This window comes from Cupressus sempervirens, chromosome 2 (assembly GCF_028749045.1).
Source record: "Cupressus sempervirens isolate cs-2001-9-10 chromosome 2, ASM2874904v1, whole genome shotgun sequence".
NCBI lineage: Eukaryota > Viridiplantae > Streptophyta > Pinopsida > Cupressales > Cupressaceae > Cupressus > Cupressus sempervirens.
In genome coordinates this window covers 31,849,394-31,875,543 of record NC_143119.1, presented here as the reverse complement: position 1 = coordinate 31,875,543, position 26,150 = coordinate 31,849,394, and the positions used below count along the sequence as shown (strand labels likewise).

General features: G+C 34.2%; 1 protein-coding gene across 1 annotated transcript in view; it reads left to right on the top strand.

The window, feature by feature from the left end:
- The first annotated feature begins 13,151 nt into the window (after window positions 1-13,151).
- LOC149570932 (WAPL (Wings apart-like protein regulation of heterochromatin) protein) overlaps window positions 13,152-26,150 on the top strand; it is a 147,508-nt gene continuing 134,509 nt past the window's right edge. The window contains exon 1 of the mRNA XM_089812481.1: window positions 13,152-13,774. Within this exon, the coding sequence (XP_089668607.1) occupies window positions 13,389-13,774 (386 nt within the window). The 5' untranslated portion in view covers window positions 13,152-13,388. The remainder of the gene's footprint in view (window positions 13,775-26,150) is intronic.

Here is a 26,150-nt window from a genome sequence, read left to right as displayed (position 1 = left end):
CAACTCCTCTTTTGAAAGCAACAACCTTGTCAATGAGCAAGCTCAATCCATTTGACACTATTCCAAAAGAAATACATTCTAGCAGCGGTGAAGCAAGTTGTACAATAGAACATTTTTTCCTAACACCAACAATAACCCCCATTAAAGCATTGACCACTTACCATAAAATTTGGACTATCAAAGGAAGGGCACTAAGTAAAACTCCTATTCACAGGTTTACAAATGGTCGACATGATAGAAAAGTATTTAGCTTTGATTATATTGATAAAGAGAATACAATGATACATGTCACATACTTCAATGATGTAGTTGAAGAATTTAATAATGTTATCCAATCAAGTGGGCTTTATGCCATCTCTAATGGCAGAGTTAAAGTTGCTAATTTGAAATATAGTAGCTCTACTAACCCATTTGAGATTGTTCTACAAAACTCGTCTACTATTATTGTTTCAACGACTATAGATTCCACCATACCTATGCAGTTTTTAAACATTAGATGCATAGAATCACTACAATTTTTACCTATTAGCCTTGTAGGAGATGTCATTGGCATTGTCCTATCCATTAGTCTGGCATCAACCATCCGTAAATTAGATGGAACTAAAAAAAGTAAATGTACAATTGTCATCACATATATGTCTAACTGTACTATCGATATAACATTTTGGGGGGACCTTTGCCAAGCTAAATGAAGGGAAATTTTAGCAATGCCTCTAAAACCAATCCCACCAATAATCTTGATCCAATCTACTTGCATTATATCACAGAGAGGAAAGGCTTTAGATAGTATATCTCCAACCTCAATTACAATAAATCTAGATTTGTTGGAAGCAAGAACACTTGAAAAGTAGTTTGCCATAAAAGCCATTGTTACTACATCAAAATCATTGTCAAAAACCACCTTATCTATCCCCAACTTTGAAAACCCAATACCTATTTCATCATTGTTGAATATAAACTTTTTTGAGGAAGAAGCTACATGTATAAAAGCCACAATTACAAAAGTTCATCTGGACAACTCTTACTATCTCTCGTGTCCAAAAGTTCTTGATAACAAAAAATGCAAAAAAAAAGCTCACTCAAACTTCAAATAGTACATTTGAATGCCCAAAATGTTTAGTTGATGTGGTCGATTATGATTTTAGCTACATGTTGAAAATATATTTGCAAGATCAAACAGGGGAACTAAAAAAAGTTACAGCATTTGAAGGACCAACAAATGCCTTGTTGGGGGTCTCTACCAAAGATTTCCAACTACTAATTGCAAAGCCAAATGGTGGTGAACAAATATTGGTCAAAATCATTAATTGTCAATTCCTTCTTGATCTCAAAATGAAGGCATCGACATTTGATGGACATGCTACACAAAGCATTCTTATGTCTACTTTTAAGATGCTTTGAGATACTCTATAACTACTTTCATATTTACTTTAAGATGTTATGTATCTATTGTAGTTCTAGGATTTGTTATTTTTTATGCAAATGTACATAATGTTGCACAAAACTTTCAACAATGTTTTATACCAAATGTAATTTGATATTATATCTTTTTGGTTTGTACTATGTTTTGAAACTTTGGTACATTACATTACTTTTTACTATTCAATCATACTTTCCTTATACTTTTCAAATCTACCATGATTTAAATAATTAGTTATTAATTCAATAGTTGGATTTACTATTCTTAAACTCTTAAGAACCCAATCATTAAAAAAACTCATTGTCTACAAATTGCTACAACTGAAAAAGCTTGAATATTGTAGTTGGCAATGGAAGTCTCAAATGGCATAAGTAAAGTCAAAAGGGCTCGACGGAATGAGATGCAATGTAAAAGATACCATCAAAGAGTAGAAGTTATCAACAAGAAATTATGGGAACAACACAATTTACAATATACAAGATGTGAACCATCAATACTATCATCAAATATGCCAACCATCTCACCAACAATTGCAACTTAATTTGAAAATCCAATCCAAAATTCCATCCCACTCGAATCAATGGAAAGGACACCACAATTTAGTCCTGATTACTACACAGGTAGAAAAAACTTCTACTTGAAGTCAAATACCCTCTCAAACGTGCCAACGTGTTTAATATGTGTGGAAAGTTATCTAGGTATCAAAAAAAATTGATGGAAAAACAACGTGTAGTAGATGTGCACTAGAAAAAATGGCCATCGATACTCTAACTAGAATAACATGGACCCTAGACAACAACCTGCTTGTTTGAAAATACTAACTCAGATAGAAGAGATGTTGATTGTTAGAGTCACTCTAATACTCTAGGTTACTTATGCAAGAGGTGGACAACTCAAATATAGTGGTCATACTATTTCATTCCCTCAAGATATTTCAGCAATTGCAACTCACTTGCTAAGGCACATAGGTGAATTAGACATAATTATTGTCAAAAGGGAAAACATTGGCCAACAAGAATACAATTTTTATGTTAATAGATATTGAGTCTATGAAGCACTCACGTACAAAATACAAAATGATCCATATTACAAACATGTACAAGTAGATGACATTGCATTATCATCTTTGCCTACTACTTCTACTGATATATCAAACCTTCTCTATGAAACAACATCAACAATTGATCATCAAGAATTGGATTTCTTAGAAATTGAAGCTATAAAAGATGAGCTTCTATAAAACCTAGAAGAAATTCAGTCTTCTTTTGTGGCAAATCTCTCACCAACATTTACAAAGGTTGTTGAGGTTTGATCTTTGCTCGAAATAGGAAGTAGCTGCCCAACACACGAAGTACAATGGCCAACAATTTCTCCATTTCCCATTAATGAGTACAACATTGAAGGCTTATTTGTAATGGATTTTTCAACACTCTTTCCCATGGGCAACATATATTTCAGGCAACGATGACTAAAGAATGTACACATGCATGAATATGCACTACACCTCATGCAATTCAATGATAATAGATTTGGGCAACATCCACATTTCAGATACTTTTTGCTAAACCTAATCATGCAACATCGAACACAGTCTACAAAATCAATTTTTGTACAATGATAAGTTGTTGACTCATTGCCCCCAATTATTACTGCCCTCCAACAAAGACTAAAGGATCTACCCGATGACAAGCACGTAGATCAATTGATGCAATTCACATCCAAGATACGTGGAACAAAGCCTTTCTAGAATGAAAGAAGAGGAGAGCTATCTAATATGGTTATCCAACTTGGTTGTCCAACACTATTCTTCACCCTGACTGCAACATATACTAAATGGGCAAATCTAAAAAATGTCATACCTTCAACAACTCCTTCAAGCCAACATGCAACAACTAAAAAGAGACTACAAAATATAATTAAAAACCCTCACCTTACAAAACTTTACATACACGATAGATTCATTGCATTTCGAGAAGAGGTTATTGAAAAACTTCTAGGGGCAAAGGACTTTTGGTACATAGAAAATTACCTTTACAAATGAGTTTTTATACCCATTTATATATTATGTACTAATTTTTTTCTCCCTCATGTATGAATGGTAGCACAAAGGTTCTGCACATATCCATGGGTTCATTTGGCTTCCTAATGCACCAAATTTTGACAAATTGGATCAGAATAATCAACAATCTATTGAAAATACAATCAAATACATTGATAAATATGTCTCTGCATGGAACCCATGGACCTTTGGAAGTAGGAATCAAGTTATTCATCGTTCACCAATAGATGATCCTTTCTTACAACAAACAAGAGAGATTTTAACAAGAAACCCTCTTGATGATTACATTGAATTAGTTAATCGTGTCCAATGACATACAGAATGTACATCACAAACTTGTCTTGGAAGGAAGAAATCAAGTATGGTTTTTCGATACAAAGGCCCTTGGCCAGTGCAAGACAAATCAAACATCTCTTTAGCAGAAAATGGTCAACCAAAATAAATGCTGCTAGAAATGATGACTGCCTCAACTACACAACCCACCAATTTTGTCCATTTGGAGAGCCAATGTAGACTATCAACCAGTCCTATCAATAAATGCATTTCTCAAATATATAGAAAAGTATGCCTCAAAAGCTAAACACAAATCTAAAACATATCATTCAATGTTATCTCGTGTATCCACTAATTGTGCATCAGATAGACCAACAAAATTTGCATTTAGAAGAATACTAACTGACTCACTTGTTGAAAGAGACATTGGAGCTCAAGAACATCCCCCCTCCTACTCAAATTGCCCCTGTCCATTTGTAATAGGACATTTGTTTCTTTTTCAGTCCATAAGAAAATTATAGATCACATTTCTATTTCCCCCACATCCACAACAATATCTCCAAGTCATATTGACATATACATGTCTTGGCCACTACACCTAGAAACACTATCACTTCTAGATGTAACTCAAAAATGGTCTTATAGAGCTAATCACAAAAAAAGAGAGTCAAAATAATGATCTAAGAGGGCAATGCTTTGAGTTTCTCCAAGATTCACCACTATCCCTGCTAGGAATGATAGCTCATTTTATACATTCTGTTGGATAGAACTAATGTTGTACTACCCTTTCAGAAACATTAAACAAGATTTAGTAAATACAGAAGAAGACATCATACAACATTAGGAAAGCTTCAAGACCATGTATAGTACTTGACATGTACACAGATCAAATGAAACAACTACAGAAGAAGATGTTCCAGAAATCCTAGATATGGAGACACAAGCTATGGAAGAAGATAATCACGATGAATGACAGGTCCTTTTCAAATTATAGCTAGGAGAGCCTATTTATGTTGATGGACTAAACATGCTAGGTCGACACAACATAGATATCAACCATGATTGAGGAGAATGTCATAACAATACCTTTGAAGAAGTTATAACAACTTCCTTCATTGACTCCAACTGGAAAACATTTCATGTAGCCCATGATACTTCCAAAAATTTGGAAACACTCTATCACTAGAGCAAAAAATGGCTAATGATATAATTGCTTCCCATGCACAAGCAACCACAATGCAATCTCCACTAAAAATGATTGTTCAAGGGATAATAGGAATAGGAAAATCTCACTTGATTAAATGCATAAAAAACATAGTAATCAAATCAGCACCAAATGGGCAATCACCACTTCTTCTTGCACCAACAGGGGTAGCAACATTAAATATTGAAGCATCCATAATTCATTCAACACTTTAGATTCCAATTACAAAAATGATACCAATGCAAGGTCAATCACTTACTTATTTCCAACAAGCTATAGATGTTCTAATTGATGAAATGAGTTTCATAGTGCCAAAGCTAATGGAAAAAATTGACAGATGATTGCATGAAGCATTTCCATGCCAAAACAACATCCCATTTGGAGGTTGTTCAATGCTTCTATTTGGTGAATTAGGCCAATTACCACAAATGAAAGACATTCCAATGTATGCCTCAACTTCTTATGGGGTTGTTCAAGGGACAACAGGAACAGGAAAATCTCACTTGATTAAATGCATCAAAAACACAATAATCAAATCAACACCAAATGGGCCATCACCACTCCTTCTTGTTGCACCAACAGGGGTAGCAAAATTCAATATTGAAGCGTCCACAATTCATTCAACACTTCGGATTCTAATTATAGAAATGACATCAATGCAAGGTTGATCACTTGCTTCTTTCCAACAAGCTATGCATGTTCTAATTGATGAAGTGAGTTTCATAGTGCCAAAGCTAATGAAAAAAATTGATAGACGATTACGTGAAGCATTTCCATGCCAAAACAACATCCAATTTGGAGGTCGTTCAATGCTTTTATTTGGTGATTTGGGCCAATTACCACCAGTGAAAGACATTCCAATGTATGCCTCAACTTCTTATGGGGGAACCCGATGACACAACTTTAGCATAGTTATTACTTTGTGGAAATTTTTTTGCCAAAATGGGGAAGATGGTGCTCAAGTAATCTTTCAATTGCTTTTGTCAAACTTATGAAACACAACACCAATGATTGCTATATGGAAATTTATAATGACAAGATCAAGCTTCTCCCTAACTTCTGAACAACAATCAAGTTTCCAACAATCTACACATTTATTTGTCACAAATGAAATGGTTTTGTTACATAATAAACCAATGTTAATATCTTCAACAATGCTAGTAGCCCTTTGCGTTGCATAACAACTTAGAGGTTCTAAAATTTTATATGATGTTGATGAACGACTAGACTCAGAGATTATTTTATGTATTAGGCAAGAAGTCATGTTAGCCTCCAATTTGTGGGTAGAGATAGGCCTTGTTAAAGGTGCACTTGGACAAGTACAAAAAATTGTTTATGCAACCAATGAGAAACCACCACAACTCCAAATTTTCATTGTTGTCCACTTTAGAAACTACATAGGCCCACCATGAGACCCAAATCACCCAATGGATGTGCCAATAACACCGTTAAGTTGTGGACTTCATCGACAAGTACCTCTTAAAATGGCATGGGCATTGACCATATGCAAATCACAAGGACTAACATTGCAACATGCCACAATTGACATTGGCAACATCGATCGCCAAGGACTAACTTTCACAACTATTTCAAGAGTCAAAGAGTCACCTAATTCTATTTCCTTTTGCAAATGTTACATACAGGTTAAAAGAAAAACTTCAAGGAACTTACATTGAAACCAACATAGACAAATTTAAGATTCACACTATATATTCGGCTTCCTTGTGTTATTCTATTACTTATATTTCCCATTCAAATGTCAACTAAAGTAATGTTTCCTGCTTTCATTATTTCCTCGAATTGGATATTGTTTATACATTTTGATGTTTTAAACTATTGTACTCAACGATGATTATGAGTTTTCTTATTAATTCTTTCCCAATTGAGCTTTTGAATTAGGTTAATATATTTAAATGATATATATTTAGTGGCTTGTCCACTTTTGCTGGAAAAAAAAAGTTTACTGGTTTAAAAAACGAAATTCTACATCTGAGATATCTTATTTAAGATCCATAAATTTAGTAATTTACTCTTCACAAGTGTTAATTGCTTCTTTAATTTAATTCCTTTGCTGTCAAATGATAACTCAACATTTCTATTTAGTAATATACTAAATGTATGTTGATTTCAATTTTGCCCCCTTACTACTAATGCTTTAAAGATGCTCATGAAGGATTAAATTTACCTTAAACATTAAATTTCCTAAGGCCCACATCATGCTCTATGTAAGAATTTTCCTAAGGGTAAAATTCACCTAGAAACTAAGAACTCAAACACAAGCACAACTATAGACCAAGAGAGAGAGAGAGAGAGTATGATTAGAATGACGATATATTCAATATGCCATGTTAAGAGTACACTAGGAGTGCCTGTATATAAAGGCCCCTGAGATACATCTAGAATGCTTCAGAATCAGCTACATGATATGTCAACAACCAGACACATGTCCACCAGATATGGGTTATCCTCCATTAAGCACGAAAGTATGTGCGATGATGAGAGGATAAGCCTACAAAGGTGTGACATGCAAAACAATGTTGTAGACACCATGTGCTAAAATAGAGTTGCGTACTCCTATGTTGTCAACATGACAACTCACAAAGGTGCTCAAACTCCTAAGTGTCTCACAAATAAAAATAATAAAATAATGCAAAATAATAAAATAATGCATTAACCTAAATAAACTTAAGTAAGTGTAAATAGTGAATACTTATTTACACCAACACTCTAACCACCTCCTATTTATGCCATTCACATATTACTTTTGTCTTCACTTAATGGTAGGTTTTCTAAAACCATGTTTATATTTCTTTTCGTAACTAATTTTTACAATTTCACCATTGATAAGTAGGAGATAATTTCCACTGCTAGTCAAATTGTGATATGAATATCAGGATTTAACTGTGTGATTTTGAGTCAAACTCGATGACCCATATTTCATGAGTAGTGATTCAACATGAATCCATCTCTCATGAGAATAAATGGAACACTTAGCACTCATTGGATCTAGGTGATGCTCACAGGGGTGAAGCACCGGGACTTCCCGGGAGGTCACCCATCCCAGTACTACTCCAGCCTGAGCGCGCTTAACTACGGAGTTTCCTCCTTAGTTAAACCCAAAGCTTGCAACCCCATTTGCAAATGGGGTTGCAAGCTTTGGGTTTAACTAAGGAGGAAACTCCGTAGTTAAGCGCGCTCAGGCTGGAGTAGTACTGGGATGGGTGACCTCCCGGGAAGTCCCGGTGCTTCACCCCTGTGAGCATCACCTAGATCCAATGAGTGCTAAGTGTTCCATTTATTCTCATGAGAGATGGATTCATGTTGAATCACTACTCATGAAATATGGGTCATCGAGTTTGACTCAAAATCACACAGTTAAATCCTGATATTCATATCACAATTTCACCATTGTTTCATATTACACTTTACTCTGTATATTCATACACTTGATAGCATAATTTCACAACTCCTTACAAGTACTAGCTATACATGTTTCAATATGTGTGACTTACGAAGTTGACACAAATATCTTTTATGAATTGCTTACCACTAATTCAAAACAATTTGTTTACTTTTATTACATAATAGGGAAATTCTCTATTCATTGTCTAAATATTAGTTACCTGCTCTAAAAGTACTTTTGAACTAAAAATATATGAAAGATTACACACACACACACCCACACACACACACACACATATATGTATGTGTATGTGTATGTACATACACATTATATACATATATACATATACATATACATACATATGCATATATATATATATATATATATATATATATATATATATATATATATATATATATATATATATATATATATATATATATATATATATGTAGATAGGTATACATGTATGTATATGTATATGTATATATACATATATGCATATGCATATGCATATATATATATATATATATATATATATATATATATATATATATATATATATATATATATGTCTATGCATATGCATATGCATATATGTATACGTATGCATATGCATATGCATATATGTATATATATACATATACGTATACATATACATATATACATATATATATATATATATATATATATATATGTATATACATATGTGTATACATATACATATACATATACATATATGTATACATGTATACACACACACACACACACACATATGCATATACATATACATATACATGTATATATATGTATATATATATATGTGTGTGTGTGTGTGTGTGTGTGTATACATATGTGTATATATATATATATATATGGAATCAAATTTTTTTGTAAATGTCATTTTATTACCAAAATTATAACATAACATATTTATCTTTGGTGTCCTTATTGCAACCTTAGGTGCAATCGCTAGTATTTTAATAAGGGCTAGACTATGAAGTCACATAAATGTTTCCATCTATACATCAATGAATTCCTAAGTAGGGTAACATTTGAAATGAGAATTCATAAGGAAACTCTAGCCATTTTATTTTAGCATTTTATCTTGGTCAGTAACAAATGTGTCAAAAAATTTGAAGGATGTCTTTAAGTAGCATGTAGGTACATGGTGTACAATATTGAAATTCCAAAAGGTCATTCCAAAAGTCTTGAAGTTTGACCAATTTACTATTGGAATCGTAGTTGAAGAGAAGTTGTCGAAGAAGAGAAGTTGAAACATATTTATAGTCATACTATTAACATCGTCCTATAATTGTCTAATAGGAAAATTGTAAAGCAATATAATTTTGTAAATCTTTTATTTTTATTTTTTTATGGGCAAGGTCAAAGTTTTTCTTTGCTTGGTTCTTTCCTATTTGTGCCCACATTGATCTAGGTTTATAAATATTTACTAAATTAAAAGTATATAAGCTACAACCCATTATCTAAAATAAAAGTAGAAAGAAGTTGGGAACTTGATAATTAAATAAATATTTAATCATGAGATATAATACTTTTGATAAAAAATAATATAAGTGAAATAATTAAATTAATATTTATTTAATTGAGTGAGGACAATTTTAGGTGTCTCACACTCAAATTGACATGTTAACATGTGTTTACCACATCAACATGAACAAAGTTAAAAAAAATCTTTTGATGACCTTGACTCTAACAAATTTAACCCCATGTTTTTTTTTTTTTTTTGATCAATAAACGTAACCCCATGTTCTGTTGATGGTGTTAAGCTATTTTAAAAAAATTGGCTCGCCTCATATTGAGTTTTTAAAAAATAAATTAAAGTACATCATCAAACACTCAACTTCATTATACATGTTCATTTTTAGAGATTTTTTATTATTTGGTGTAGAATTCCATCATCTTGATAGTGTTATTATTATTCTATGAATTTGGTGCCTAGGTTTTTTAAAAGCTCAGTTATTTTACACATTTCATGCATAACAGGTTCCCACTACAAAACTAGGGACCATTGTTGAGGACAATATCTCTATCATCTTCTGACTCAAATTCCAAGATTTCAAACCCCTAACACAAGGGTAAATTCTAATTTCATCAATCATGTATTTTTTCTAGATATCACTGGTTCAAGTATGTAGGTCTTGCAAATTTGTCCTTGTTGTCATAAACATACAAATAAGGGCATTACCTATATAAAATATTCTCTGTTGCTAATGAAGTTGCCTACATAAATCTCTAGCATCAAATTTGAAAACATGATTAAGAAAGGGGGATTTAGATTACAAAAGTGCAAGGTGAAACAAGCCACGTTAGGGAGGATATTAGAGGCAAGTTGGATGGACAAACATGCTTTCCTACCCTAAAATTCATTGAGTTGTCAATCTTCCATTGCTATGAAGAGTCCAATAAACACCTACAAATTGATTTTGATAATTTAAGGCTCTCATCCTGTAGGTAAGGAATCAAATAAGGATACATTCAAATAACCTTCCTTGGATTGCCAAAACTTAGGGTAGAGGAATCTTGGCCAATTGACTCTAGAGAAAGAATTTGTGAAGTTGGCATATCATAAAATAAATGAACAACTTGTAATCCACCCTATATAGGAGCCAAATTTAAGGATAAAGAGGGAACCATCTTATCTTGAACACAACCCAAATTTACATGGGACATATATTCAAAGGAAAGCTATTCATGATGTAACACAAAAGGGTGCGACGAGATACAAAAACCCTTATACCCATTTTGACCCTCATCATTCATGGACTTATCGCCTCCACCTAATGTAGAGAGCATGCAAGAATATTAAAATAAACTGAAATGCTGATTGCCCACACACACTCCCATCAAAGTCATATTTTTCATTCTTAGGAAGTTTGAAAGCAACACAAGAACATAATAAAGAAAGACATTTCATTGAGATAAAAATAATATGGATTATTGTAATGTTATTAGAGAATATCACTTCAAAGACGTGTTTACAAGGAATTTAAATGAATATTGCTTGTAGATATTACACTCTTATGCCAGGTTTTGCCAATTTACCACAGTATATCCATTTGTATTTTCTCCCAGTTATACCCATGTGTAGAGACAAAGCTTTCACCCCTTATTTATCACACCTTATTCATACTCACCTTAATACATCCACTTCTTGTGTAGGTTGATTTATTCATTTCCCTAGACAATTTTAACATTACTCAGGACCGATCTCACGATTTATGAGAATGAGTATCAAATTGAAATGTCAAAATTCAAATTATATTTCCACCCTATTTTAGTAGTCATTATAAGTTGTCTTTGCGCATGTCTATATGATATGTTGATTGCATGTTGCTTTTGGATTTAATTGTGTTTGCGTGTTTGCAAAAAACACACACTCAATTAAATCCAAAAGTAACATATAGTTAAACTCATGGATTATAGATTTAATTGTGTTTGTATGTTTGCAAAACACAAACACACAATTAAATCCAAAAGCAACATATAGTTAAACTCATGGATTATGGATTTTTACTTATATATGATATGTTCGAAGATATTAAATGTACACATAAAATTCATGCACGTAAAACCCATGTAATACATGCTAGAAAAGAAGAAAACCATTAGTGCACATTTTGATTTCTAAAAGAAAAGGGGAAGAATTCAAATAATTTACATAAATACATTCTACACACTTGTATATGCTATTTTTGAAGCTTTACACAACATTTGTAAAACTAGTTGAAATGAGGGTCTAACCTAGACAAACTTTACCCTAGTAATATGATACATTGTCTCTAAGCATTTACATAGACCACATTACTTATAAGCTCATCACATATAAAGATGTGAGCATCTATGTTTTGAAAATTTATGCCTTATTAGTCTTGATCTACACGTTTCATTTAAATTTGCTATGATACTCATTGATATTATGATGTTTAAGATTTATCATTTAAGGTTGTTGCACTTATCAAGTTAATATGTTTTGAATAATCCTTTATTAAAACATTTAAAAGAGTTTTTAATTCTTCATCAAAAATTTAAGATTTATTTTAAAATTCCAAAGGAGACCACGAGGAAAAATCATACATAAGAGCAGGTATGATCATAGCTCAACTTAGAAGTTACTCACATCATTTAAAGTGTGAAACATGGAGATGGATGATACCGAAGGAAGAATGAGGAAAAACAATATGCCTATTCTGCAATACGAGCGTGTTAAAGATAGAATGACTTTTTTTAATTAAATACCCAACATATAATAACATCCGACTAGCTATGGAGATATTTTAGAGATAATTTAAACACTTTATTCAAATAAATAGACCTAGACATAATGACTGATCTTAGATCAAAATATATTATCCAAAAAGAAATCTCAAAAAGAAGTTACAAAGTGCTTAACGCCTTCTTCAACAATCCCATAGTCTACTTTGCACTTATAGATTTTATTAAAATCTTTCATTTCAATCAAACCCAAACATCTTGACCTATAAGATTTCGTTATCTAAAATCTTCCTATCCCATAGGGGAAGGAGAAGGAACATAAAGGTGTTGACTAAAGAAAGGGAAGGGCCTTGCGTATTCAACATCTTTGCAAGCGCTTTGTATAATTTTTTCTTTTGTTCTGTTTTGTTAAGGAATATTACATGTTACATTTTTAGCGCAAAAAGGGAGCAGTCCAAATCCAGGACGGCTCGCAGATGGCATATACACGACCCCCCCAACACAAAACATGAACATATAAACATTGTATATATACCCAGGTAATTTAAGACCGGGTGCGCGACTTCGTGGCTTGCACCCTTTTGCTTCAGCTCCGTTACAGATGAGCTAGGGTGCAAGGGAAAAACGCAACAGAGTCGAGCCAAAGCAAGGATAAGCAATATATACACACCTACAGGATTTTATATATGCTCTGTAGAGCAACATATGCACATTGATATATATATTCGGCAGAAGAACATATACACTCTTTACACTTACAGCCAGGTGGGAAACAGAGAGGTGGGCAGGCAAGATGATCGTGCGGACGTATCAGCGGCGGAGCCGAAATGCAGCGAGGACAACATTTTCAGACTGTGAGGAGGAGAGCAGTTCACAAGAGTATTTGGGGTTTTCCTCTATGGGTCCCTCTTCGCAGGATTCATCTTCATGGCATTATAGCAATAATGGCAATCAGGAGGCGAAGCAGAAAGTGAAGCTCCCCAGCGGGCTTTGCCCGCCTACATCGACACTGATGGAGGCTCAAGAATCAGGGGAGATGATGGAGCACGTCGACGAAGCCAATTTTGCCTTGGACGGCCTTAAACCTGGTCAACCCCTCAGGATTCAGCGCGCAAGCCTAGTCTCTCTGCTTTCAATTTGCACTTCCGCGCAGCAGCGCCGCCTGTTGAGAACACACGGGTAAGCCGATTTATCTGTTTCTTTGTTTTGTTCATTATACTCGCAAATCTCGGGTGAGTTTATGGATATTTTTGAAACCATGTCAATCGAACTTTGCCTGAATTCTAGCCAATTTATCCGTTTTATTTTCTGAGTGCTCTTTTTTAACTTGGTAAATCTTGGCTTAGGTTATGGGTTGCTATTGATGCCATTTGAGATTAACTCAGATATAAATTCTTAAGATTCGTAAAGATTTTCAGTTTGATCTACATTGTAGGATATGTATCGGTCACTGGCTCCACATTTGTTAAAATTTCCGGACATTGGTCATTGCTCCGATGCACTCATCATACCACAACCTTTAACATGTGCCTTTTCACATTCTTTAGATTTGTAAATAGTGATCGTTTCTTTAACTTACTAATCATACAACAAACTCGTCACTTGTCTGCTAGAAACAATGGAATATTTATTACAGTAACAACATGATTTCAAACAGTAGTTCTGCTCAAACCTATTCCCTACTTGTTACTTCGCAGCCTTGTCTCTTTGTTGCTTGAATCTCGACATATTTTGTTTGGAGAAAATAATATGTGATCATTGATCCTAATTTAATGCCTTATATTCACAAGTCCGCTTGAGATAGGCAGATTTGGTGTAGTAAAAATGACTTGTAAATATTTATTCTCCTCAAATGCACCATATACTTGTTATATTACATTCTCATGGCATGCTTGTCAGAGTTATTGGATATTTTATTCAGCAGAACGGTAAACGTTGATTCTTGCCCAAATTTACCACATTTGTCTATATACAACAGCCTCACCACATGCCGGCAGGAGTTAAGGGAGATTTTGTTTAGGGAAAAATACTTGTAAATAAACAAGGTTCATTGCCTAAATGTGCCTGACATTTGTTACACCAGAACTCTCCTGCTTGTTTGTTGGAGCTATGAGATATTCATTGTGCTTAGTTTCATCCCTTGATCGTTATGCCTCAATGATCCATAGTTACACTGCCACGTGGGATGGGGGGACGAGGGAAAGGGGGAACGGGGGACAAGTTTTCTGGACCTGGGGATAGAGGGGCCTTAATTTAGGGATGGTGGGGGGATGATGATGGGTGACCAGGGGTTTGTATATACTATGCATATGGTATTTAAAATGCTAGTTATGAAAAGATGCATTGCAATATAAGATATAAAGATGTAAAAGAGTAAATACTTGAACATTGCGTTAAATTGGAACATCGGAAATTGAACAAAAATAGCCAAATCAGCAAATAGTTAACATCGGGAAGTCCCCCCATCTTGTAGAGGTGGTGGAATCTGGTGGCGACGATGGGGACGGAGGAACATAGTCCCCAAGTCCCTAGTGCGAAGGACAAAAGGGGGGGTGAGGGGCGCGACCTTGTGTTACTATGCCACAATCTCACCACATGCCCTTGAATACAATTTGCGAACATTGCTTATTACTCAAATGTACTCCATGATTGTTATGCCTGTTGGAGCCATGAGATATTTTATTTGATGATTTTTTTGAAACATTGATATGTTTATATGAACCCCATAATTGTTACACCACATTATTGCCACATGCTTGCTGAAGTTATCAGATGGTTTGTTTAGAGTAATTTATAAACATTGGTAATGCTTCAATGTATCTTTTGGCTGCAATAGTTACTATTTGCATGAATGCTGATGGTATTCCTTTGGGGGAGTATCTTAAGCATTGGAGAGTTTGTTAGCATTATTGACATGTTGCTTTCATGACTATGTTTGTTATTGATGTCAACATATTATTATTTGTGTAAGGATTGACAGAGTAGCAGATAGAGAACAAGGTCGTATGGATTGAGTATTGATGATAAGGTCAAGTGTAGTTGAGTATATGTTCTGCATTGTGTCTTGATGAAGTGGACAAGTGCGCGTGCATAGAGACGAAGACATGCAGGAGTTATTCAAGAATTACAGAGGACAATGTGCAAACAGAGTACCTAAGAAGCGGTTTCAGATTTTTGGATTACATCTCTTAATAGGGATAGAATTGTGACGAGCAAAGTTAGACAATGACAGTAGGCAACCTGATGATGACGTCAACAAGTGCGCAAGGTTAGAGGTCACAGGTATGAGAAGTTGTATTCACTGTGAGCCGACAATGTTTTGTAATTGCGAAAAGATGTAATGAATTGTAATATATTAATAAGGTCCTATTATAATTAATTGATAAAGCCTCAAGGCCAACTGAAAGAATTATTTTGTGGATATGGTAAAAATGAAGGTTATTTTCCTTGTGATGAAGTGTGTAATGAATGTGAGCAAGCAAACTTGTATTGGAGATGCGAATTTGGTAAATGCATGTAATCGATCAAAGGGATCAATGTGTTGCGAGTTGGAAGCTCTGGTATTAAGGTCTGAAGACGTTTGGTCTTGTCAAGAGGACAGAGAAGGAGTTTAAGTTATTTCATTTTTTATTTTTTTTTGCAAGGAATAATAGAGAGATTAGTTGGATAGTGTGTTCGGTGGTCTTGCCTTGAAGCTGTTTTTGACAGTGTGTCCTTTTATCATCTACAATTCTTAACAGGGTTGACACAACTCTTAATAGGGTTGGAATCACCTAACAAAGAGTCAAAGTCTCGTAACAGGGATTGATATGTAATGAATGTATTGCATTGGCTCCTAACAGGGTCCATCCTCTTACAAGGAACTATTATATTAGTACATCATTTTGTGGGTAACATCCCCATTGGGGTTTTCCCTCTGATCAAGGGTTTCCCTAGTTAACATGTCTAGTGTTATTGTGTATGTGTATCTTCTTATGGTTTCTGGTTATATCGTTCACATGGTTAAGGATTAATAAGGTTCATAAATGTTTTAATAGTTGGATAACTGATTCACCGCCCCTTTCAGTTATCTTGGTGGACTTTACTTTCTAACAATTGGTATCAGAGCATCATGTCCTTGAAGGAAAAGCTTAACAATGTAAGGAGATCAATGGTGGGTCATTTTAGAGAAGAAAGTCCTAAGTTCGATGGAGTTAACTATGACAGTTGGACAGAGAAGATGAAGACTCATCTGCTATATATGGGCCCAAGATATTGGCTGATGACAAAGAATGGAAAGAGGATTGCGGAAGAAAGCAAAGTTGAAGAATGCGGTGAGGTTGAAAGAGATCTATTTATGTGTAATATGCTTGCCAGAGAAGCATTATTGTCAGCTCTTCTTGAAAACAAATATAGTCAGGTAAAATCCTTAGAGACATCTCATTCAATTTGGAAAACTTTAGAATCTACTTTTGAAGGTGATGTGCATGCTAAGAGAATTAAATTACATAATTGGATATGTTTGTTTCAAGATGTTAAGATGATGGAAGATGAATCTGTAAGAAGCTACATTGGTAGAATATCAAAAATTATTGTAGGATAAGTCTTGCAAATGATCTAAAGATGAAGATGAGATTGTATGGAAGATCTTGAAAACTTTGACACTGCCACCCAAGCAGACAACACAAATGATCGAGCAAGCGACACCTTGTACCGAGAAGTTTACTAGAAAGACTCTTCTTGCAAGATTGGAAGCAACAAAAGTGAGCTTGAATTAATTTGGAGAATTGCCAAGAGTGAAAACAACTTTTAGTGCATTGAGTGTTCACCCTTCCCTGTCAAGAAGTGCAAGCATTAGTGGAGACTATGCTAGCAGCAGTGGATCCAAGTGTGAGGAGGATAGAAGAATTGAAGGAGGAGTTGCCTTACTTGTAAGGAGAGAACCGGAAGGTAAGAAAATCTTTAAATGTTGGACATGTAATGAATTTGGTCATTATGCTTCTAAGCGTTTTAAAAGAGAGAAAAAGTATAAAAGGAATTTCAAGTCTAGAAGGCCTAGAGATTGTTTGTATGCAAATGAAGATGATGAATCTGATGAAAGAGTTCAAAATGAAAGTGACGATGAGTTAGGATTTGTAGCTATAAAAGAAGTCAGAGAAGAGAAAGCCCTAGTTTTGCAAATTTTAAAAAAATCTAATTGGATCATAGATAGCGGTTGTTCGCATCATATGACTGGTGACATGAATAAATTTGTTACATTCAATAGTCATGACGGAGGGATTGTCAGAGTTGGTAACAATGCAGCTTGTCATATCAAGGGAATAGGATCTATTACACTTGATGGAAAAACTAACATTGATGATGTTTATTTTGTTGATGGATTAAAGCATAATCTATTGAGTGTTGGACAGTTGGCTGATATGGGATATCAGTTACAATTCACGAGAAGACATGCATTATCAAGGATTAAGATGGTAAGTTGATTTGCATTGGTACAAGATCTAGGGGTAATGTTTTTTAGTTAAACCCTATAGAGACGACATGTTTAGTTCCAAAGGTGGATAACAGTTGGTTATGGCATAGAAGATTTTGTCATATAAACTTTGATAATATTATGAAGGCTAGCAGTACATTTGCTGTTAGAGATTTACCTAAAATTGTGATGCCTATTAATGTTGTGTGCAAAGAATGTGTTATGGCTAAGCAGAAGAAAGTTTCCTTTCCTAGCAAGAAGTTCTCTACTACAACAAAATTGGAGATTGTTCACACAAATTTGAGTGGTCCTACTAGAACAAGAGGATTCTACGGTGAAAGGTGGTTGATGACTTCACTAGGATGATGTGGGTAGCGTTCCTTAAAGAAAAGTCTGAGGCATTTGAGAAGTTCAAATTGTTTAAGAATAGAGTTGAGAATGAATCTGCAATGAAGATTAAATGTTTAAGATCAAATAGAGGTGGAGAATTTACCTCAAATGAGTTTAACACATTTTGTGAAGTGAATGACATTAAGAGATAACTATCAACACCTAGGACTTTTGTGTAAAATGGAATTGTTGAAAGAAGAAATAGGCTTGTAACAAAAGCAACGAGAGCCTTGATGTTTGAGAATGATGTATCAAAGACATTCGGGAGAGAAGCAATCAATAAAACAATATACACAATGAATAGAGTGCAAATCAGAAAATGTACAAACAAGACTCCCTATAAATTATGGTTTGGACATGCACCCGCAGTGAAGTATTTCAAAATTTTTGGAAGTATTACATAAAGAGAAATGATGATATTGGTAAGTTTGATGCAAGAAGTGATGAAGGTATGTTCCTTGGTTATTCATTGAAAAGCAAAGCTTATAGATATGTTAATCAAAGAACTAAGACTATTGTTGAGTTTGCAAATTTAAAGTGGATGAAAAGTTTAGAGTCAAAGAAAGAATGCTGGATTATAATTTTGATGAAGACTAAGCTAATCCTAACCCTATCATAGAAAATGTTGAAACTTTCTTTGAGACTAAGAATGATTTGTAGAATGATGTTCATGTTGTTGAACAAAGAGAAGAACCGAGATCTGAACCTAGAGAAGAAGTAGGAGTTGAGTTAGTAATGCTTACACCTAACAGAAATTTGACAAAGAATCACCCTTTTGATCAGATTATTGGAAGCAAAGAAAAAAGAGTTATGACAAGAAACAAAGTACATGACGAATTGTGATTGATTTTTCAAGTTGAACCAAAAAGTGCAGATGAGGCATGCAAGGATGATCATTGGATTCAAGCAATGAAGGAAGAACTAGATCATGTAATGAAGAATGAGACATGAGAATTTGTTCCTAGACCTAAAGATAAGAATGTGATAGGAACTAAATGGGTTTTCAAAAACAAAATGAATGAACAAGGTGAGGTTGTGAGAAATAAAGCAAGATTGGTATTTAAAGGATATTCACAACAAGAAGGTATAGACTATGAAGCTACATTTGCCTTTGTTGCTAGAATTGAAGCAGTAAGAATATTATTGGCTTATGCAACAAGTAAGAAGTTCAAAGTTTATTAGATGGGAAGTCGACATTTGTGAATGGAGAACTTGAAGAAGAAATCTACATGGAGCAGCCTGAAGGATTTCCTTTGATAGAAGAAAAGGATATGGTATTTAGATTGAAGAAAGCATTTTATGGTTTAAAGCAAGTACCTAGAACCTGGTTGCGAGATTAGACAAATATTTTGCAAAGTTGGGATTTGCTAAAGGTCGTACATAGCAATTTGTATTTGAAAGAAATTGAGAATGGATTGTTGATTATTGTGATATTTGTGGATGATATAATCTTTGGAGGTAATGGTGAAGCAAGTGACAAATTTGCTGTTGAAATGAAGAATGAATTTGAGATGAGTATGATTGTTGAGATGAAATATTTCTTAGGTCTATAGATTGTGTAGAACATTAATGATTTTTTTAATCACAGACTAAGCATTATGATACTGCAGAATTGTAGCTAGAAAAAGAAATGCCGAAGAAGGTGGCCCCCTTCATCAGAATAATTTGTTGGTGTGAGAGTAGAGTTTGCTATGGACTCTTTCACTGACCCTTCCATAATCGACAAAACCATTGACTAGAAATCATTACAAAAACACCAACTTAATGCTGGATAACTGAGCAGTCCTTCCCTGGAAATAGAGATATGCATTGATACACACTGAGAAGAGTTGGTGCGATTTTGAGGGAAAATTGACAAACCCTCCCAACTTAGCAAATGAACAGGACGTTCCAAAACAAATTGTATGATACTATTGTTTGAAGATTATGAAGCAACATTTTTGCAAAAAAAGGTAAAAGAATTGGAATAACATCCCATGTAAACTTCTTATATTACAAAAAATAGAAATGATTTTTGAGGTTGAAAATGAACCAAAACCAAACATGATTATTGAGGAGAAAAATCAATTAAAACAAGATAGAAGCAGAGATACTGATTAGAGAATACAAGACTCCGGTTTTGAGGAAAATAGTAAAACTCAACTGAATTTTTTTAGGGGAAAATTTATGAAAACCCAACTGAACATAATTAAGGGCAAAAAAATATGAATAAACAGATAATTTTTGAGGAAAAATAATTAAAATCCTCCCAATTTTTCCTAAGGGAAAAAATTATTAAACACATCAGATTTTTTTGGTAAAATAGAACACCCTAATGTTAGAAGCCCAAAAAAATTGCAGATTTAGGGTTGCACAAAAAAAGAAGGCTGTCCAAAGATAATATCATAGTTGCTAGAAGTTGAAAATCTCAGAAAATTGCTGGATTATTTTAGAGGACTATGTCAAAAAATCCATTAATGCTAGGAAGAAGTATGAGGAATAACTAAAGAGGACTTATGCCCTATAAGAGAGGGTGGTTTCCTTAGAAGAAGAGACAACAAACCTTAGAAAAATGCCAAAATATCTTTGACAGAAATCGGAAATTGCGACACACAGAATAGACAAAAAATTCCTGAAATATTTTGTGTTGACCACTAAAATATCGGAAAAAGCTCCCAAAAAAGCACTAGGTCACTACCAGGTCACTATTAGCTTTGCCATGGTTTGCTAGAAGAAAAGATGTTGATTACCAAAAAATTGCAAGGTTTGGGATGCAAACAAAACATTTTATCCTTGTTTGCTACCTTCCAAAAAATTCCTTACCACCACCCTTAAAAATGAGATGAAATGAAAATATAATACTATAGATTATGGTCGGATTTTTGAGGCAAGATTTTTATTAGGGCCTTGACTTGCAAAAAATCAGAAATACTTATGACCATAGTTGGCATAATCGCCGAATAATCGGCGAGTTTCTACTAATCGCCGAGTTTTTGGGACTGGCGAGTTTTTCCCAAATTTAATCGCAAGAAAAAATCGTCGAGTTTTTGGAAAAAATTGCCGACTAATCGGCGAGTTTTTCAGAAAAACTCTTTAAATTTTTTTTTTTTTTTTTTTTGTTAAAAACAAAAGGCAAAAAGCCTATATATATTATGTAAGATAAAGAGTTACAATATGCTAGTAGAGCTAGGAAGAGGAAAATGTGATTGTAATGATGTTTTTACTTCTAGTTTGACACAAATTATTTACTATTATGCTTTCCGCCATCAGCATTCAGCATGAGAATGTGACTTTGTACCCACTATGCATTTATATATATCTAAACTCCTGCTTCTTTCTTTTGTGTTCTCTATAATGAACTCATTAGATGCATCTTCTCATTGAAATTTGCAAAAAAATGTATTTTGTATTAAATTTTAGCGGCTTTTTTAGGTTCCCGAGTTTTCCCGAGTTTTTTTTTTAAATGGCCGAGTTTTTCCCGATTAAACTTTTGGAGGGCTCGGCAAGTTTTTGGATTTGGCGAGTTTTCCAACTATGCTTATGACTATTGTAGTGTTCCAAAGGTGATCTTTGTCTCGAGGTGTTTTCTGTTTGGAGGTGTTTCCATCTGGAGGTGACTTTTGCTTGGAGGTGTTTTCGTCCGGAGGTGTTTTTTGTCCGGAGGTAACTTCTATCCAAAGGTGTTTTCGTTCGGAGGTGTCTTTTATTCGGAGGTGATTTTTGTCAGTAGGTGATTCTGTTTGGAGGCATTTCTATTTGGAGGTGTTTTCTATTCGTGGGTGATTTCTATCCAAAGGTGATTTTTGTCTGGAGGTGAGGCAGCTTGTATTGTTCGTACAATATCAATGCAACAATGTCTTATAGTGCACAAAATGGGGGGTGTTGCACAGAGATTGGAAAGAGAATACAAACTTAGATGCAAATAATATTAGAACACCAATTCCATCAAATAAATGCCAAGCATGAATAGATATTGATTACTGGTAACCTCCAATTAATACTCGTAGACAAAGATGGTGCTTCGATTTGCCAAAGCCGAGCAAAGTATTTTAGGTGACGGAATAGGGTGAGGGTTGAGTCCCACCGAAACCAAAATAGTCTAGTAGTGAAGATCTTCCACTTGCAAAATGGCGAACAATCCAGAACTCCAACGGGAATTCACAAATACAAAGAAATAATCCAAATCACATACCAACAACTACATACATGTCATAAATAAATACCCCTTCGGAGAAAACCCTCGAGGGTTATAAAAGAGTGTCGACATGACAAACACCTATGGATAATTAATAAAAATTGGATCCCTTTATTAAATAATTAAAGGTCTAAATAATATTATTTAAATTTTGGGACCGTTAATTATATAAACTATTTTTTAAAAATTGGGGACATTACAACTATAGATTTGCAATAAACCCTAGATGGGTTTGAGTCATACTGCAAACTTTGTAAAAAATCCTCCAATGAATTTTTATTCTAATAAAAAATAGGAAAACTAATTACTGGAAGAAAAATTCCATATCAGAGGAGGCTACAAATTTTTGATTAAAACATTTGTCAATTTTGAAACCCCATCGACCTGCTTTGATACCCTCAAATTGTTAAAGACCGAATGAACAAAAAAAATGGAATAACATTGTATCAACAAGGAACTCTTAAATAGAGTTTACAAATGCTAATTATAACATAGTCTAAAAGTAGACTTAACTGAGAAAAACAAAAAGGAAAGCCTAAATGATCATTAACTAAGGTTTTAAAAGAACTAGCTAAATATAGAGAGATACTAAAGATATCAAAAATATTCTAATATTATATGTCTTTATTTTTCAAGGAACTCTTAAATAGAGTTTACAAATGCTAATTGTAATAGTCTAAAAATAAACTTAACCGAGAAAAACAAAAAGGAAAGCCTAAATGGCCATTAACTAGGGTTTTACATGAACTAGCTAAATATAGAGACATACTAAAGATATTGAAAATAGTCTAAGAATATGTATGTATTTATTTTTCCATGAGAATTACATATAATATAATATTACATTTTATTAAAAAAAACCGGGTTGGGCTTTTTTAAAAATGAGATCAAGTAGCTTCTATTTGTAAGGTCTCCATAGGAAAAGCGAGATGTATAAATATGAAAAAATATAGACATAATGCAAAGAGAGCATGAAAGAGATGGACATAAATTCTTTCATAATTGTACCTATTTGAAAATAATTTGTGTAATTGTAGCTGAATGGTGATTAAAAAAAATTGTGTAATAATAAAGAGACTAACTAAAAACATGGTGTAATTGTTTGTAGATGGTGTTTGAAAAGACTGAACAATTATATGGCGAAATCTGTTGTACAAGCAATAGACTTTGCATGAATTAAAACCACAATATAGTTGTAAGCAATACTTAAGGAATGGTGTTGGGTAAGGGTGGTGGTAACTTTTTTAAGATTGCAAAAACTTTAGTGCATGGGGTAGATTTTTTAGTGTGATTGGTGATGTTGAGGCTGATACATACATGATGTGTCGTCTGTTAACACAGGGGCTAGGGAAAGGCTAGACCTTCTGACTTCATACTTCCCCACATAAAGTTCTTGCCAATTGAACATAGCCCCAAATCAAAATAATTGTAAATTAACAACTATTGTCACAAGCAAACTACAATTGTAGTTTCAAAGGTTACATACAAATTTGACAAACCCCTAAGGTTAAACTATACTTTAAAAACACATCTAAAGTTGATATTGTTGTTGATTATTTTACCAATATGCTTTACAGCCACAGGGAGTACCCTTACAATTTACATAATAACCCTAGTGTATATTGTCCACAAGGATTCCTATTTACAATGTAACATCCTCCTAGAGGTGTTGTCATCTACAGTCACCCTAAATTATGAATATCTTTGACAATCCCCAAATAAATGCAATTGGAACTGTTAGTTTACTTAAATATTCATTTTTTACACTTTACTTAAGCTTATTTAAGATAATGTATTGATAGTAGTTTGTTATTGAGACACCTAGGAGTTTGCGCCTATATTAAGCACATGGTATAGGAGAATTCCACTTTAGGTGGTGATAGTTGTTATCTCATTCCTCTTTGTTAGAGTAATAAAGTATTTTCTTATTAATTAAATTATATTGATTTAATTATTAAGTCACTTATTATCTCTAGTTTACTCAAGCTAAACTTTGGGCATATAATAATTAATTCTTTTAAATTTTTTATCTTGCAACCTAGGTTTTACCTTTTAGAGTTTTGATCTCCTTTATAAGGATTGATCTCTCTTTGTAATTTACCAATTCACTTTTCATTATAGCAATTTATCTTTTTGCTCATCAAGAATGTCTCATCTATGGATCTGGGGATTCTAGCTTCCATAGCTTTTGCTTCTTTTTGTGACAGGTGTTTGCATGTAGGTGATTTTGGGGAGCTGTGGGGTTGATCTTTCATCAACCTCAACATGGTATTAGAGCTCCAGATCTTCATGCCCTTGTTTTGTATGTGAGAGATTTGACATCGGTTTTTAGATCTGTGGCTTTCAGAGGATTTTGTATTGGATCTCGGGGGAACCTATTTTTTAGAGCACTTTGAGCCAAATGAACAACACCGTTGAGCTCAGAGTGTTCGAAAACCCCCATTTCTATATAACATACGTATAGTTTGGATGTTGTTGACTTTGAACCAAATTATTTTTACATCTAGGCCATATTGACTTGGGCACGCAAAGTGAGGCGGCGATATATTTTTTATTATGAAAAAAATATACGTCAAATTCTTTTTGATTCTTTTGTCAAATTTTTTTGTGGACATGCTTTTCAGGCATGGTGGAGATTTTTTTCTAAAACTAGTACATGGATTTTTTTTTGGTATAAAGTTCCTATACAAAAAGGTGATCTTTATTGGTGGATAGTGTTGTCAGCCTGGGTTCCTATGATTTGACCTATTCTTGCAATTTTTTTTTCATGGAGGTTGCAACTGTTTTGTGGAGCCGTCAATGCCTTCAATATTGGTGCCATTCATGCACTCGAGCTAATCACTCGTCTGTTTAACTTGGAGTTTGTATGGCCTTCCTTACGTCCATATTTGTGTTCCCTCATTTTTGCCACATGCATAGGTTTCGGATCCGCCACATGGCTTCTCTTGACCATAGGTTTGGGCATTCAATGTTTTTGGGCATTTGACCCTGGACATTGACATTTTTTCTCATTACAATGGCGTTCTTTCCTTGGGGTTGCACTCATTTTGTGTTCAGTCTATGTCGATTCCCCCACTTGGTCTAAGGCTTGCATTGGGCATTGATTTGTCTCCATTAGCACGTAGTGGCATTTTGATTGGGGTTGCGCATGGTTTTATGCAATTTCTTGGATGACGCTCCCCTAATACCTGTTGATAGCTTTGTTCACTGCCGTATGTACATTTTTGTGGGGAGTCTCACCAATTGCACTACCTTGTACCTTGTGGTCAGCGATATTTCGAGTTCTACGCTTTTTTTAAGCGCTTGATTTTGTGGGAGATGCACCCATTTTTGCTTGGGGCCTGCGCATAATCTCTCACCACCCTTGTTCAGCGCGCTGAGAATTGGAGGGTGTCGAGTTGGAGGTCTCCCTTTGAAGACCGTGTCATCCAAGCGATTGCATTGTACTGGCCTTGGAATAGCGCATGCCTGTTTTATGCATCGCCCACGAGGAGCGGTCCAATCTGCATTTTTTTGGTCTTGTTCAGCACCAATGTTCT